Source organism: Aedes aegypti, chromosome 2 (assembly GCF_002204515.2).
Source record: "Aedes aegypti strain LVP_AGWG chromosome 2, AaegL5.0 Primary Assembly, whole genome shotgun sequence".
NCBI classification, from domain to species: Eukaryota; Metazoa; Arthropoda; class Insecta; order Diptera; family Culicidae; genus Aedes; species Aedes aegypti.
The window spans coordinates 206,143,850-206,161,705 of record NC_035108.1 but is presented as its reverse complement, the minus strand read 5'-3'; the positions used below and the strand labels follow the sequence as shown (position 1 = coordinate 206,161,705).

At 36.6% G+C, this 17,856-nt stretch overlaps 1 protein-coding gene and 1 long non-coding RNA gene across 2 annotated transcripts in view; one reads left to right on the top strand and one right to left on the bottom strand.

Moving 5' to 3' along the window:
- Positions 1-17,363, top strand: part of LOC5570327 (sphingomyelin synthase-related 1) — a 53,677-nt gene extending 36,314 nt beyond the window's left edge. The window contains exons 2-5 of the mRNA XM_021843820.1: positions 2,110-2,314; positions 6,356-6,657; positions 6,798-6,964; positions 16,090-17,363. Coding sequence (XP_021699512.1) covers positions 2,110-2,314; positions 6,356-6,657; positions 6,798-6,964; positions 16,090-16,548 — 1,133 coding nt within the window. The 3' untranslated portion in view covers positions 16,549-17,363. The remainder of the gene's footprint in view (positions 1-2,109; positions 2,315-6,355; positions 6,658-6,797; positions 6,965-16,089) is intronic.
- Positions 1-17,856, bottom strand: part of LOC110676332 — a 60,577-nt gene that overhangs the window by 19,712 nt on the left and 23,009 nt on the right. The gene's annotated exons all lie outside the window — the stretch shown is intronic.

Here is a 17,856-nt window from a genome sequence, read left to right as displayed (position 1 = left end):
GTGGTCGAATTTGCACTAGGTAAAGCCACTGCAGGTGGGATCATCAATTCATCTTGAACTTGTTGCTCCCTTTTCTCCAAACGGCACTGGAACTGATGCTTCAAATCATTGACTGCATTCGTCATCTCACGGTCTTTCTCCTCGAGCATCCTCTCGTACGACTGTCGCTGCTCTTCAAACTTCCGCTGCATATCTTCCATTTGCTTCTGGAACTCCATGAACTGCCTTTCTAGCTGCTTATTCTGCTGATCCTGGTTGCTGTGGGTTGACTTGGCCGCTCTGTTTTGTGCTGGAACCGTCAATTGGGTCGGTGTAATCTGAGCTGCCCGCTTTGCTTCGCACGCTGTACAACTCCAATCTACTTCTTCGATCCCTTCGTCAACGCCCACGCACATGAAGTGAAACCATCCTCCGCAATCGTCACAGCACACCATTCGACTGTCGTCTGGATCTTTGCACACAACGCAACTCACACCCGGCAACGCAACTTTCCCACGGTTCTTCGACATAATTTCCGCCACCCGATCGCGAATAAACGAATTTTTTAAAAATGTTGCAAATGCAACTAATAAGAGACAGATGTCCGATTTTCTGAACGCAGTATATTTAGGCCAACGTTAAAAAATTCCTATGGAATAAACAGACCATAGGGAAATGCTGTATGTTCTTTTGTGTTTAATGTTGTACATAATAATTTTGATTTTTTGTGTTTTCTTAGTTCTAGTTGTCCAAATGGTAGTACTTACGTTTAGTGTCTCTTTAGCGTATTTCAATTGGTGTTTAGCTCTAAGATCGGACGGGGAACTGCTACAAGTTCGGATTATAGGTTAGGTTTAGTTTCACAACATTTCAATATTGATTTTTACCTGTTTTTTAACGTGTCTTTTACTTGTCTCACGTTAATTCAAGTGGGTTCTGACTGCTCACGGACGCAAACTGTGTAATCAAGGCTTAATTTTAGTAAATTCTCTAGTTTATCATTGCATGAACTAACCTGTGATTTTTGTGCCGTACTAACTGTGTTGTTTTCTAATTCATTTTTTATCTTAGGTAGTTAAATTCACTAAACGTAGGTAGATTAAACTAGTTATAAATTCAACAATAATTTTAAGTGAAACAGTAACACTTTTTAAGTTAATTAAAATTTAAATGAACGGACTCTACTTTGCACGCCTTTCGTTACTTGCATGTTTTTCAGTCTGACAGTCCTGACGTTTCTCCTCAAACTCTCGCTCACTGAAGTTCTCTGACGCAACGGCGCGCATACTGTAGGGGCTTGTCAATATGGACAAGGTAGAAAACGTAGGTCCGTACTGTTGTGCTGTTTGGATGTGGTGCGAAGCAACGGAATGTTGCGACACCATGAAAACCACTTTTTACATAGGTTCTCTAACTCAAGGTCGCGGAGTAGTGTTTGATCCTTTGCTCGCGTCGCTTGGTCCTGCGGGGGCGGGTGATGTGAGCAGGATCAATCGTGTTGCGCGTCCGCTCGCGCGGCATGAATAAATAGTGGCGTTAAACGGGTTAGGCGTGAATGTATCATGGATCGCATCACCAATCGCTGGTGACTCCCAGATCTTTACCTTATCCCACTAACCCAATATCCTTTCCATGACAACTGTGGAGATGCAGAAGATTCTTCGGTCTCTAGTAACAACGGTTGTCTAGCTAACATTCCTTCCCTTCCCCGATGACCGTAAGGACGTGGCCGGCGCCGTTATTGACTTTTAAAATTTGAGCTCTCGATTTGTGCACATTGAAGAATGGTTAGCTAATCCCAAGCCCCATTCATTGATTCCCTGTGCAACTTCGATTGCGCTAGTCAATCACGGAGTAGCAACTACGAATTGTACGGTCATATATGCTCATGCTCATGCTCAGGTTCTCTAACTCAAGGTCGCGATACCGAATATCGAGTGAAGGAAAGTTGACTTTATTAGTTTTTTTACCAAACGATAAGTTTTATTGACATTCAGAATATATAGACCATAGGTCTTGGATTGGCCTCGGATTCTAAATCTTCCGTCTAACTTATATTATTTTATTTTATTTTTTTATCAGCGAACTACTATATACTCATATCGATTTTTTTCCATATAAATTTTGCAGGTTATGCTTTCCTGGTCACTTGGATAACCGCCTTCGTAATGGTGGTCGTGCACGAGCGAGTACCGGACATGAAAAAATACCCCCCTCTTCCAGACATTTTCCTCGACAACGTTCCGCACATTCCCTGGGCTTTCCACATGTGCGAAGTTACGGGCACACTGCTTTTCTGCATCTGGGTTTGCGTGCTGGTAGTACATAAGCACAGGTAAGTGACGCTGAACGATACCACATCATAAGTGCAATCATATTTGCGTATGGTTCAAGTTCTATTGCACAGTGGTTCGGAATGGAAGTTTGGGTGATTTTTTCTTATTATTCAAAACAAAAAATATTAGGATTATTTTAATGTGTTTAATGTGGTGGTGTTTTATGAGATACCCCACGCATTCACCTCACGCAGTTGAATCACCCACAATTTATGAATCAGCTGAATTCAAAAGACAAAATTATTGTCAAACTTATAACAAAACTTCACAGAATCATTTTTACTGACAAGCAACACATAGTGTTCAGCCATTCCAAAGTTTTAATCTCAGTAAGATAGCTCTTGATCGTGGTATGAACCAACAATACTACTAAATTCTTTTTGTAGCTATTTGGGCTGTATTTTTGGCCAACTTTGTAAGCCGTGTGCCTATTGACGCCTAGCTAGAAACGACGTTTTAAAGTTTGTTTCAAAGATTTTTTATGAGAGATTGAGCCACAGACAATATTTACAGATTCAATAAACTTAGCTATGCGAGATAAATGCGTATTTATACGGATTTGGATAAGATTTTTGAGTAAAATACTTGATCAATAAAATCACCATATAATATTGGTTTCCTCACACTGAAAAAAAAATACAAGACAAGGTCGTGTGTTTTACTTATGAATTTGCGTAATGAGGACAGAAGAAATTTGGTAGAAGAACTCGTGCTCCCCAAAATATGAATTCAAGGCTCCTCTGCTTGTCGCAAGCTCACTTGAATTTTTTTTTCAAACGAGTGAGCCAGCAACAAGCGGGTGCCGCAAATCCACAATTTGGGAAGCCCGGGATTAGCATATTCCATTTGATTCGAAATTGAAAATCTGTTAGTGGAATCCGATTTTTTTTCTAAATCATACATTATGTTCCATGTTTTTATAGAAATGTAAAATCCTCTTATATCGGACAACTTTACTAATAAAAGAAAAATCTAAGTCACAAATTTCCATCTAACACTTCCAGCTTCAAAATTTGCTTCTTCTCTTTGGAAGCATGATGATGAATGTCGTTCGACACAAGGTCTAACCGTAATTTAGTTCGCTATGGGTTGATCACAAACAGTTTAGAAGTTTTGAACATGGAAATCATCACAAACTAATTGCGCAAATCGATGAATTGACCAACTTGAACATGATAATCATGACACAAGCTAACCAAAAGCAAACCATACTGAATCCGTGTTGGGTGATGATCTATGCGTCCATAGGTTGATGCATGCGAATCTGAAGGAAAATCTCCGGGAACTTCTGTGGAAAAAATATGGAATCCCTGTTATTGGATGATGCATCAATCCATGAAGCAAAACAAAGGAATTTAATGTGTAACACACACGAAATTTGCAAGAAATTCACAGCAAATCGATATGGACGTTCATGAATCGATCCATGATTTTAAACACACTGGTCGATCGTGTGGATTTTTATCAGTGCAGTAAACTGCCCATAACTGCATATTTGTAATATTCGACAAAAGTAGGCATTGAGTAAATGTGATACCAAGTTTGCATTTTATTGCAGTATGGAAGGGAACTAAAATTTCAAAAAATCACTGAGAATTCAAAAGTGCTTATTTGAGGCTGAAATTTTGTACAACTCATATCGCATATTGAGTGAATAGTCAGAAAAAAATTCTGATACAAATTTCGTTGCTACTGCATTATGACGCTCATGTATAATCTCAATGTGACTGTTATGCGGTTACAATTGCCAATGTGACAAAACAACTTGGTATTTTTTCGAATTTCCTAGAACAATCTCACAGATTTCAGTAAGTTGATCGAAAGTATTAGTCATTTGATGACTCTCCCCGGTGTTAACTCGAAATTGTCAAAAATGTCGAATGTGACTGTTATGCAGTTATGGGCAGTAAAGGCAGTCGAAGAGACAAGAATTCTGCCATGTAGATCTAATGATTGTCTAATTACACTATTTGCCATCATCATCCAAATAAACATGCTCCAGAAGCATATTAATCCACAAATTCAATGTTCACTAGGCCCGCTCAGTAGCAATATTAAAAATCAAGGAATGTCATGCAGATTCTTGAAATACATGGTGCCGGTTCACCCCCGGATATAATTAACGTTGCCCGAGGCAGTGTTTTAATAAACATATGAACTTTACAGCATTTGATTGCAAAATAGTTGAAAGTAAACAACTGATTCATAAATCGTGTTCACATTGATTCATATTTGTGGACAACTTTTTTGCCGATTCATAAATTGTGGTTTTAGACAATGTTCAAATAAGTGAAAATTTCAAATGTTTTCAACAATTTTTATGACAACATTGTGCATGAACTACAAGTATATACCTCACTTTACCATTCGGCATTGATTTCATAAAAAATATTGTTTATTTTGCTCTCTATAATTCTTCAATTTAAATTTAGAGCCTTAAATGATTAATAACTGTGGGACCAGTGTACTTAGAAGAATTTCTTTGGAATTTGCGCCTGGAATTCCTCGAACATGCCAACGTTTATACATCCAACAATTTCCCAAAGACTATGTCAGGATTTCTACCAGACATTTTTTAACTAATTCTTCCACCGGTTTCTCCAGTTGTTATTATAGTAGATTTCCCAAAGATTTCTATAGGAGTTCTTGCAAAAAACCCGCAAAGGTTCATTTCAGACTCTTCAAAGAAATTCGTGGGGATTTTTCCTGAAAGATCTTCAGGAATTTGTACGCTAAATTTTCCAGTTATTTTCCAGGTATATCATATAAATTCCTACAAGAATTCATGCACATTTACCTCCAGGCATTTCTAGATCCCCTACTTCATTCCCCTACACTCTCATAAAACTTCCCACCCCCCCAAATGATAGACGTAATTTTTGAATGATCAATAATCCCATTGCCCCAAAAATCCCTCCAGAGAATGCTTGAGGAAATATATTAAATACTTTTCGACATCGTCATGGATTCTTAACAAGTTTATTAAAGGCTTCATGCCACCTAATACTACAGTAATCTTTCCAGTAATTCCCCCGATCAGCATTACATAAATTTCTTCAGGACTTTTGAACGATAATTTTCAAGAAATTTCTGTTGGATGTTCTGCTTGGAGATTTGATTTAGTCCAGGATTTTCTTCAGAGAACCTCGTGGGAGTAAATCACGGGTTACTTTAGAACTTCGGAAGAATTTTTAAAGTAATCTTAGAAGAAACATTGAAGTAATTATTACAGAAATGTCTGAAAAAAATCTTAAGTTCTGAGCAATAATTCTAAGGAATCTTTGGTGGGATTTTTGTTGGAATGTCTGAGGTAACTTCTGTGGTTATCCTTAGAAAAATTCTAAAACGAAACTATTAGAGAGATTCCTTAGGAGGTCCTAAAAATCACTGAATGAGCTAATGCATCTTTGGAGTAATATGTCAAGAAAACTTTTGGGTAAACAGCTGAATGAATCCCTGGATGAAATACAGAACATACAGAAACACTAGCAGTAGAGGAAAAGCACTTATTTTCGACCTATAAGAAATCTGTGCCAATTAGTGCTTGGTCGAAAATTAGTACTTTCCCCCTAATACTTTTCGTCCAAAGAAGTCCAAAAAATATATCTTATAAAGATTCTCTGAGAAATAAACGTATTATCACCTAGTTCCTGTTAAGTTTTTTATTTGTTTCCTAGGTGCTGATTTGTCCTTTTTCGGTCAATTTTTTCAGACAAGAGGGCGCTAAACTTTCTATTTTCAATCCACTCAGTCGCTACAAGCCCTGATTTAGTCGAACGGATTTTACTTTTGAATTCGTGTTCATAAAAATGACTCATTCAAATTCAAATTATTTCTGAAGAACTGTGAGTATTTCATTCAAACTGGTCCATACGTAACTAAGACCATCTGACTAATTTTAAGAAATCGAAAAAGTTGCAATTGTATTTCAATGCTGTATATTATCTCTTCTCCATTCATTGATTAATAAAGGTTCATCAAAATCTATTATCACAACCACTGTGTACTAAAACGGCTTAAATGTTTTGCTATTTTTTAAGGATGGTATTATTACGGCGCTTCTTCGCGTTGGCCGGAACCGTGTTCCTGCTGCGGTGCGTGACGATGCTGATTACATCATTGAGCGTACCGGGAACACACCTGGAGTGCACCCCGCATGATCACAAATTCGACGATAGCTCCAGTGTTCGGATTACGGAAATGATCTACCTGCGCATCAGCCGGGCTTATACCATCTGGAGCGGGCTGGGAATGTCGATTCAGGGCGTGAGGACCTGTGGCGACTATATGTTCAGCGGCCATACGGTGGCGTTGACATTGCTCAATTTTTTCATTACAGAATGTAAGTATATGCACAATGCAAGTGCAAGCACCTTGGCATGAATGTGCCGACTTTAGACGGATTTAATTGAATGACACTGACTGAGTGCTGATTTGAATTTTAATCGACCCATGCGTTTACATCTTTTTTTTTCATCGTAGATACCCCTCGTAATTTGTACTTTCTGCACACGCTGACCTGGCTTCTTAACATGTTCGGAATATTTTTCATACTTGCCGCACACGAACATTACTCAATCGATGTGTTTGTCGCGTTCTACATAACTTCCAGATTATTCCTGTACTATCACACGTTGGCTAATAATCAGGTATGTATGTATATAATGTACATTAGATATTTGCGGGTTCAGTATTTCAAGGACAAACCTGAGCTTTTCTGATTATCGTGAAATTTATTTAAAAAAAGCTGTAATTGATTGGAAACACAACATAATTTTGAGAGCAAACACTTATCTAACTTACAGTGAACTTTCCATGAGTCGATGCTCCATGACTATACATCGACTAATGGAATCATACTAAAAACGAAATTTCATGGTTACTATGATAGTCCCCTCAATCAGCTTTCCGAAGCTTTCCTGTTCCATTACTCGATATTTCCATGAGTCGATGGTCCCTTCAGATATCGATTCATGGAGGTTTGACTGTATATAGAGAAATTTAACTAAGTAATGATTATCAATGTATATAAATGTTCAAATATTAAATCTCCTCAAGGGTGTTCGTGTTTCTATCCTGCGCATTTTTGTTCTCATTCTGCGTACACGATAATGCATGATAGTTAAAATATTTTTCTAGAAACCTCATGAACACTTAAACTTCTACTTATATTTAATTTTCTTGTTTCAAACGGTTCTACGTGCCAAGGTTCTATGTTGCAAGTCTATAACATAGAAGCTGACAAGTAAAATGTATGTATAATACAGTCCATGATAGTTACTTTTACTGAACACTATTAGGTGTAACTATCAAGATAATCAAAACCAAATTTGGTTGGTCTGAAAACTAGACCAACATGCTTACCAATCTGGAAAGTCCACAGTGACTCCTTTAAATAAAGCTCTGTACGAGCCGGCCTTCTGATACACTGTTGGCATACATATTACATTGCTCTCCCAGTTCCGGGTCATTTGGCCGAAAGAGTCATTTAGCCGAATGCCGTTTGCCCGAAATTGAAAACAATAGTGAATTGTTTGTTGTTTTCAGTTAGCATGCATTTGTAATGAATTTCTTCAATGCTAAATTTCAAAAACAATTTATTCTTAACGAAGGATAAATGATCATTGATATTACAGCTCTTTAGTGTTAGTTCAAGGAAAAGTCAATGCTGAAAGAAGAACATCCTTAATGTAAAAAAATATTCACTTCCATGCTAGCGGTAATAGATGCCAGCATATGTTTTCTCATTGCGCTTGTAGTCAGCTTTAGACAGTTTCTAAAACGGTTCACAACTTATTCGACTTTCTGTAGCATCGTTTTGCTTCAATCATTATTATACTGCCCATAAAGGCATAACTGTCCCATATTGAATTAGTAGGCATTTAGAAAATAGCGCTCAAAGTTTGGGTTTTTTTCTTTTCATACAAATGTTCATAATTTTCTAGTGCATTTCTACATGCAATATTCATTGAACACAATCGCACAGATAACTCATTTTGCTTATATTGATCAGCAAAAAATATAAACTTGAACACAATTTACGTTTTCCAGTTACTATTTGAGTCAAAAGTTTATATGGAGACTGTTATGAATTTATTTTTCAATATGGGACTGCACCAACTTCATATTTTTCCACAAAATTTTCAAACAAAGTGTGTTAATTTTCATATGCATAATTAAGTATATATTAAAATATGGATGTTGCGACGAAAAAAGGTGTTGGTTCGAAAATCCATATGGGACAGTTATGCTTTTATGGGCAGTATAGTACATGGTAAATTAATTTAATCATAGCAATTACAAGTTTGGCTTCTTCTTTTCACAACAGAGAAGCAGTGAGTTTTTTTTAACGTAAGTGTTCGCCGAGTCGTTCGGTTTATTTTTGATAAGACTGTGAACGTATCATAAGCTTTAATTCCAATATCAATAATCAAGCAATATAGTATGTTACACTCATGGCTCCATTCTTGAATGTAGAGCTGGAGCTTTTGTATATTCTCGTTAGCTAAGGCTGAATCAGTTTTACTCACTTGGCTGACACTGCACCGTTTTTTAGACGGAAATATTTGCTCTTATGTGCGGAGTGCAACAAGCATTACAACGGCACGTAATAGGCAAAGTCATATACCTCTGTTCAGATAGTCAGTGTTATAAAAGCTTGCTTCGGCCAACTCAAGGTCGATGCTTGTTATCGCATGTCGAACTCAAATTTATGAACTGAATTCAGTCAACTCCAAGGATGGAAAAAATCGTCTCTAGCGATAAAAAAACACAGTATTTGAAAGGTCTAAGAGGGCCGTCGTTCTTGCAGCCGCATGATTTCAACAGCTCACTACGCGAAAAAACTACTAGGGTCAGTGTTCCCTTAGTGGACAGTCCCCTATAGTCGCACTAGTGGCTTTTTACGGCCGTTTTGCTATGAATCTTTACAACATATTTTTTGACATGACGGTCAGGAGCTATTTATCTAAGTACCATTGATACACAGCTTGATTTTGTTCAAAAAATGATCGAAATAATTAGTTTTGCTTAAAATTTGAGCTTCCTTGCGCCTATAGTAAACCTATTGTTCCTATAGTAGCACTACTGAGAGAAACTATTTTTTATTATATGAAATAATTAATGAATTAAGTACTTTTTTACTTCAAACGAAAGCTTTTGATCCACACTTTCAAGGAAAAATATAAAAGCTTTGTAAAAATACGGTTTTGATTAGTATTTTGCCAACGCCGTGATGCTAGTGCTACTATAGGAACAGAAATTAGAAATAGTGCTACTATAGGCACATGTATTCCTATAGTGGCACAAGCGATAATAAATGCAAACATATGAGTTTTCGCAGTTTTCATATTTTTCCCACAAAACCAAGATAAAAAGCTTTCAGATGATGTAAAAATAATGACGCTAGCATTATTTTTCGATTTTATACGAATATTTTTTCTTAGCTATGCGGCTATTGGTACATCGACCCTACTACGATCGAAATCATAAAAAGCATGTCGGAAGTTAAATCAATAAATAAAAGTGGAAAAATCTTCAAAATAATAGGACTTTGATTCGCGAAGAATTAATCGCTAGCACACATGCAATACGATGCATTATTCGGGGAACGTAGTTTGCTGTGATCACTTGACGGCAAAAGGTTAATCGCAGGCTTTGGAAAATTTAACGATCATTGACACATGAGCCATAATTTCATCTCATTTAACCGCCTGCATTCATACAACACGCACGGCATTTATCGTTCGTGGAAGATAACGAGCCATGAACTAAAACAAGACAGACACACACCACCCACTGTTTGGCGCCGATCACTGTGTGTCAACACTTGTAACATTCGCTAACCCACTCTCATTCTGATCAATAAACAGGGGCGAATATTTTTTTTTTATTTTCTGGGCTATGTTTGCTACCAAAGGAGTGTTAAATGATCCAATAGATTATAATTAAGTTATTAAAGGCTGAATTACTAGAAAATATGAAAGTTATTACCAATGGATCATTAAAATAACCAAAACGGCCGCTATGGAAAGCATAGATAGCGCCACCGTAGCCTTGTGTGTTTGGCAGAACAGCAATGCTCACAATAGATCGTTGCACGCCTGACCTAACCTTGAAACTCCATATAAAAAAATGTCAACAATTCTAGCAGTGAATGTCAACACCATATAAAAAAAAATCTAAACAATTCAAGCAGTGAGTGTCAAAGAGCAGGACAGTCAATTGAGCGTGGTGAAAGAGGGACAGAAAAGGAGAATTTTTCGTGACGTCACCATGCACTCTTCTATGTTAAATCCCATATACAGCGGCGCCTTTGTTTTGATGCGGTGAGCACAGACTAAAACTACCTTCAATGATCCATTACATGCAAAACATAAATCACCCGAATGGCTCGATACTGTTGCAGTCTGTGAGAGTTGCTGCTCTTGAACGCTTTCGTGCCACGCCACGTACCAAACGAGAGAGTTAATGTTTACTTTCATACACTTAAAAAAATCCACATGTCAACTACGTGGAATTTCACGTAGATCCCTATAAAATGAACTTTTCCCCAATTTACCTGACAACGTTAATAATCATCTAACCGTTGGTAAGGATGAAATGAGACTTTATTTACTGTTTATGATCATCACTCCTACGTGAAAATCACGTACCCCAGTTAGATTCATTTCGATAGGTAGTTCATTCTGTGTTGTGGTTTGATGTTTGACATTTCATATTACGCTTATTGTGCTCGAGATGGTGAAGATGGGGTCAGTTATTCTCAAAAAAAAAATTCTAATTTGAAGTATGGAGGTGAATCTTTTTTTGAAAAAGCTAAATTGCAATTCAAATCAGCATCAACTTTTTGGCCCTAACAAATTTTGCGGCACCTGATTGATTTTTTTCATTCTACTAGTATTATTTTTTTTGCATTGTTTTATCGAATGTACCGACATTGTGTGATTCTGCAGAAGCTGTGTAAATCTGGATTTTCGGACAACCTGGGTACCATGTTGTATACCCGTTAACATCTACTGAACAGAGCACCACTACCCAACGAAGCATCTAGTAACTAGGAAGTGACGATGTTGAAGTGTTCATGCGTTCATTATGTGTTGCCTATGATCCACTTAAGTGCTACATGAAAAGTGGGATGGAAAAAAATCACGTATGCTTCCACGTGCTAATGACGTGTGGATTATTTTGAGTGTAAGGATCTCCGAATGCGATGTGCCACAAACTTAGGGTGACTATTTCCTGGAGATTCAAAATCAGGACAATTTGTAATTTTCACAATTTTCCTGTACAAAATCCATTTTAAAAGTGTCTAAACATCGCTCATATTTCGACCAGTAGCGATTAAAAAGATTTTTTTTTAAATTTTAAACGTTGAGGATTTGTAGCGTACGATCTTGAGAAACTTCTAATTAGCGGGTATGAGTATAGGTATAAATTCTTAATTATAACTAGTATTATTCCAAGACTAAAATATAGCTATAATTAGGCCGGAACAAATCTTAAAATCTTCTTTTGTCACCTTCCATCAAAAGTGTCAAAACTCAAAACAAAAAATAATAAAATGGAAATTCAGAGAAATTCATCATTTTTTATTCTCATATGGTGCAAAACTATGTTTTGCCACATATATCCGTCAAATCAAAATGTTTGAATATTAAACACGACATTTTTCAATTGTTCGTAGCATCGATGGCATAACATTTTTCATAAAACGGCTTTCAAATTGTACTCTAGCTATTTACAATTTCAAGAAGACTGCTAAAATGTTGCACTTATATGCAACTTGAAAACATATTTAGATTGTATCAATTTGGTCCAACATGTATGTAACATTAGGGCGATTCAAATTTCAAAAATGTTTGAAAATCCAATATATATCTCATATCTTCCGTATAATCTTTACCATAAAAATAGTGTTCTGTGAAGTTTTCAGCTTTCTAGGTGGTGGTTTAAAGGTAGCCCAAAGACGATGTAGGTTTATATGAAAATTAATATTCAGAAATTCTGAAAAATGTTTTAATTACGTTAGTACTGTAAGTACAAACATATCATCCAATAGGGAAAACTTATTCTTCAAGTTTTAATAAAGGAAGTTGCTGAAGAAACAAATGCGTTTTGAGCAATTAGGGCTGTGAAGCTAAATAATAGCTAACAAACTCATGAATATCTTTTCTCCTATCGGTCGGATTGAATTGCTCTCTTCAACAAACTTCTTTATTATGGTTTGAGGAATGAGTTTTTACTATGGGATGATAAATTTGTACTTACATTCCAGTACTAACTTGCTTAGAACATTTTTCAACATTTCTCCATAGTTATTTCCATATAAACCAACATCTTCTTTGGGCCACCTTCAAATCACCACCTAGAAAGTTGAAAATTTCACCGAATTCTTTTTTTATGGTAAGGATTGTAAGAAAGATATGGGAGATTTAATTTTCAAACTTTTTTTAATTCTGAACAGCCTTAATGTAACATTCCCGGTTAGTCCAGGATCTTTTCTTTATGGGAATTTCCTTGACTTCCCTGGGCATTAAGTGTCATCGTACCTGCCACATGATATACGAACGCGAAATGGCAACTTTGGAAAAGAAAGCTCTCAGTTAATAACTGTGAATGTGTTCATAAGGACACTAAGCTGAGAAGCAGCCTCTGTCCCAGTGGGGACGTATAATGCCAAGAAGAAGAAGAATTCATGTAAATCATAAAAAAATCTTTTTTCATAGGCCACACTGTTACAGTAAAAAAACAGACAGATTGAGGATTTGTAATCCAATAACACCTGTTATCTCATATAATACAGTCAAAACGAATTACAAAGCTAACTCAAAAACACGAAGAATAATGAAAATCTACACTGAAAATAAGATATTTTATTTATTTTCCCCTTCTGACTTTTTTGAAAATTTTGGGGGAGGGGGGGGGGGGGGGGTGGGTTAGACAGAAGTAAAATTTTAAACTTGTTCCGGCCTTAAGAGTTTATACCAAGACTCTAGTGTGTTATGGTTGTTTTTTTTATATTGTTTTTTTACTGACACTTATTTTCTCAAATTTATTATTTGAAGTCTGTCAAAAACAACAAATCATCGGCCTTCCTTAGCCGAGTGGTTGAAGTCCGCGGCTACAAAGCAAAGCCATGCTGAAGGTGTCTGGGTTCGAATCCCGGTCGGTCCAGGATCTTTTCGTAATGGAAATTTCTTTCACCTCCCTGGGCATAGTGTATCATCGTACTTGCCCCACGATATACGAATGCAAAAACGGCAACTTTGGCAATGAAAGTTAATATGTTAATAACTGTGAAGGTGCTCATAAGAACACTAAGCTGAGAAGCAGGCTCTGTCCCAGTGAGGACGTTAATGCCAAGAAGAAGAAATCATGTTTGTCAGTCTGTCGCCTAAATTTACATCAAGGATCTCGTCAGTAATCCTTTAAAAATCTCTGAACATCCATTCATCTATTAAGTCCAGGAAATCCTGCAACAATCTCGCCAATCTCTCTGACCAAGATTCTAAAACAAAATTCCTAAGGATGCAAAAAAACAGTCTAAGAATTTCAAAAGTATATTTCATAGAATCTAAGAAAAACACTTGAAATCTGCTTAAAGTTTTATCAGAGATTCATCAAAGATCGAGGAAATTTCGCATGGATTCTTTGAAACATGGTTTCAAAAGAAATGTGCTAAGACTCTTTTTAGAATTTTCATAAAAAAGCTTACGTTAAGTTTTCATTGAGATCTCGTGATAATTCGCTAAGGATCTCGCTAGAAATTCATGAAGAGCCCTATAAAAAATAATAAAAGTTACTGGAAGTTTATTCAACACGATTCTAAGAGTCAATCGTTAATGATCTTTTCGGAAACTCACGGAGGGCTCACCTACTTTAACTTTGTAGTTTCAGCCATGGTGTTTATAAATATTATCTTTGCTGAAAGATCAATTGGTCGCAGTGATAGTACGCTCAACACAAGAAGAAAAAACACTTTAATCACAAATTGTATTTTTTGAGAACATCTTCAATAATGACAGCAATCGTACAAGCTGCGGTGCATCAACATTTATCACAGAGATAGGAAACAGTTTTAAGTTCCCATGATTGCTACCATCTGTGATGAAACGAATAATCTAAGTTTCGGAGATCTCTTTCATTCAGATATCGATATAATTTTGTGAAAATACTTCAAAGATAATAGCTTCAGTTTTAAAACGAGTTAAAACAATTTTAATAATAACATATCGTCAAACATCGACTGAATTTGAAGGCGTTGTGACACAGTATGAAAAGCATCTTTCTATGTGGCAGTAGTCAATTTCTGAACCACAAAATGCAACATCGATTTTGGATGATTCCATTTGAACATTCTTTGCTATTTTTTGGCAAAAGGATAGCTTTCCATTATCCGAGATATCTATGACATTCCTCGGTGTTCCACGCCAAGCAGAAAAAACCAGGACAAAACTTAAAATATGAAAAATAAATCAGGACGCCTCAAAAGAATCTTAAAATCAGGACATGTCCTGCTAAATCAGGACGGATGGTAACCCTACACGAACTGTTATGGTTCGCGAATTGTTACACTCTCCGAATATGGTTCGATCGGCTTATTCGGATCAAAATCCAAACACTGGTTAATCATTGTTGCTTTTACCGCAGGATAAAGAACAACCACGATGCATCATTTATTTTGTCATGATCACCAGTGTTGTGAAAAACTCAATTTCTCATAACTCATGTTTGAGATTTTTTATGCGTGAGTCGTCAATCACGCAACTCAGTTTTCAAAAAATCATGGTTGAGTTAGCTCACCTTTTTGACTCATTGTCTAGTATTTCTACAGTTCACTCACACATGGCAATAATTTCTTGTTAGTCTTATAAAATTAAAATAATCCTTTCTAACGTGAACAAGAACATTTGTGTTTCACGAGTTTTTGACGGATTTTGCGACTGAATCATTTTTCACGGTTTGAGTTGATTCAGTGATTTTGCATCAAAATATCAAGCGTGAGATTTGCGAAGCAGATCTCTAATGAGTTTGCTCTCACGGGAGAGCGTATTGATTGAGATTTGAGTGAGTGTCTATCATCACTGATGATCACTAGATTTCCATCCTTGGTCAACTCTGTAAACCTTGTGTGGGTGCCTGAGCTTCCAATGGAACTTTTGTGTTTTTAGGACATGCACAGATTTTCGATCTCTTGTACTCATTTTCATCCAGGCGGCATCCCACACACTCGACGTTCCGCTCAGATGCATCGTTGATAGAAGCTCTCACTGTACTTCTTGTATTGTACACGGGAAAAAAATCTGTGGTAATAATTACTACGCCCATTCTTGAAACTACCATGGAATTTTAGACCAATTTACTATGTTTACGGTACATCCCACCATATAACTGGTACATTCGACAGAAATAATTTACAACAATCTGATTTCGACTACAAACATGGTAAAATCAAGCGCGTTTCTGGTCTGCTGAAAATTGCCGGTGCGAGCGCTTAAGTTAACCCCCTAAAATAGTAGTTCTTACCGCACAATTTTTTTGCGTGTATATACCGAGGCGGGCGTCGGTACCGTAAATCGTTTATGACGGCATAGTTTCACTATAGTTTTGCCATCGCCATGTAGCGACAGATTCTGATGTATGTTGTATCGAACAATTGCCGTCTACCGATCAAAACTCGGATTTAATCATAATCCATATCTATCGTTTCATCTATTAAATGTTTAAATTATCCTATATATCTATGTTTGACATACACTATCTCTTCTTTAAGGCACTTATGTCGCACGATTCCAACCGGACGCGCATCTGGTTCCCCATGTTCAGCTATTTCGAAAGCTCGGTCGACGGTATAATTCCCAACGACTACGACACGGTCAACGGAGTGTTGTACAAGTTGTTCGAGTGTGTCTTGTACATGAAGGATGTTTGCATGCTGACGGCACGACGATTCTGGATCGCCCATGGCAATATGGAAGCTCTACGGGAAAAGCATAAGCATTTGTTGAGTGCTAACACTCAGTTGCTATTCCCGAATAACCTCGGTACAGCAGGAGGTGGAGGAGGAGGAACAACAGCTACCGCGGCTGATGGAAAGCCCGCCAAATGTAACAATATAAACGTGGATACCAATGCCAGCATGAAGCGGAAATCGTTTAGCAATTCTCCGGTGGAGAAAACATTTCCAGAGTTAGAAGAGAAAGCCAACGACCTCAGTAAAAAAGAATTGTAAATGCGAAGCGATACCATTCTATACTAATGTTTCAAGGGGCATAACTTACTAGTTTTCTTATGCAATGTTGGAGAATATTTCTGTTGAATAAGCTATGAGAAGTTATAAGTTATTTGTTAACGTAGATGTATTTGTTGCTACATCTTCAAAACTCAAACTATTTAATATCTAAGGAGGGTTAGCATCTTATTTATTATAATTTCAGTTAGATCAAATATGTGATATTATTTGGAACGAAATAGGAAATACAAAAATTTGGTTAGCAAACTCAAGCAATATTCGCTGTCAAAATCAAAATGAATGATCTCTGCAGAACTTTTTCATGAAATAGAATTTAAATATGGCTCCTTAAACGCAAGTAACAGATATTCATTCATACATATTTAATTCCATCCCTTCATTTGGCACTCATCATCCTAACACTTTAGAAAGAACAACAGTATGACTCAGAAAACTTGGCACTAGTATTATAATTTTAATGCAATGGAGGATTATACAAACTAGGGCAGCGTAAGCCAAAAATACTAACTCCTTTTTTCAAATCCTGCTGAATCGTTGATAACAATGTTGAAACACATTAAACGACTTCTATTAACAGTTGAATATGAAACTACATTAAAACAGAACTGTTTTACAATAGAGAAAATTGTTTATCTAGTCCAGAAAGCTATTTAAACTGACTGTATGCACCATTACCGTCGTTCTAGGATTTACATTCTTCCTAATAAGTAGTAAGGTTTTTCATGGAAACTAGTAAACGTACTCTTCTTCCTGCAAGCTTACCAACCAAATAAAAACCAAAAGATCAAAGAAAACACTGTTTGTACCATTTTGTACGAATTTAAATGCAGATCCTTTCACGCACATTCGATAAAGTTTGGCGACATCATTAGGAGAGACTATTTTTCCCCTTTCCTGAGATGTCTCTGAAGAATCATAGGTAGGTATGTAAAAGTAACCCAAGTAACCATGGAGCATTATATAATTGCATATATAATGCAGTTGCATTGCCGTAAGCCTACCATTAAAGTAGTTTAAAAGTGGAAAAGGGCCCTTTTACAGTTGCACTAATGCAAAAACGACGATAAAGCAATGAAGCAATTTATAAAGTAACATTAGTGCAGCAGTGCAATTTATAAAGTGATATTAGTGCATTGATACATTTGTAATGTAGAGTTAATGCTTTATTGCTTGACAACTCTTGAAAATTGTCGAATAAAAGCAATGTTACATCAATGTTGTTGATATGCAGTAGAATACGTGCAATGTTATAATGCTTGTGGTTACTTGGGAAAACAGCGAATGTTC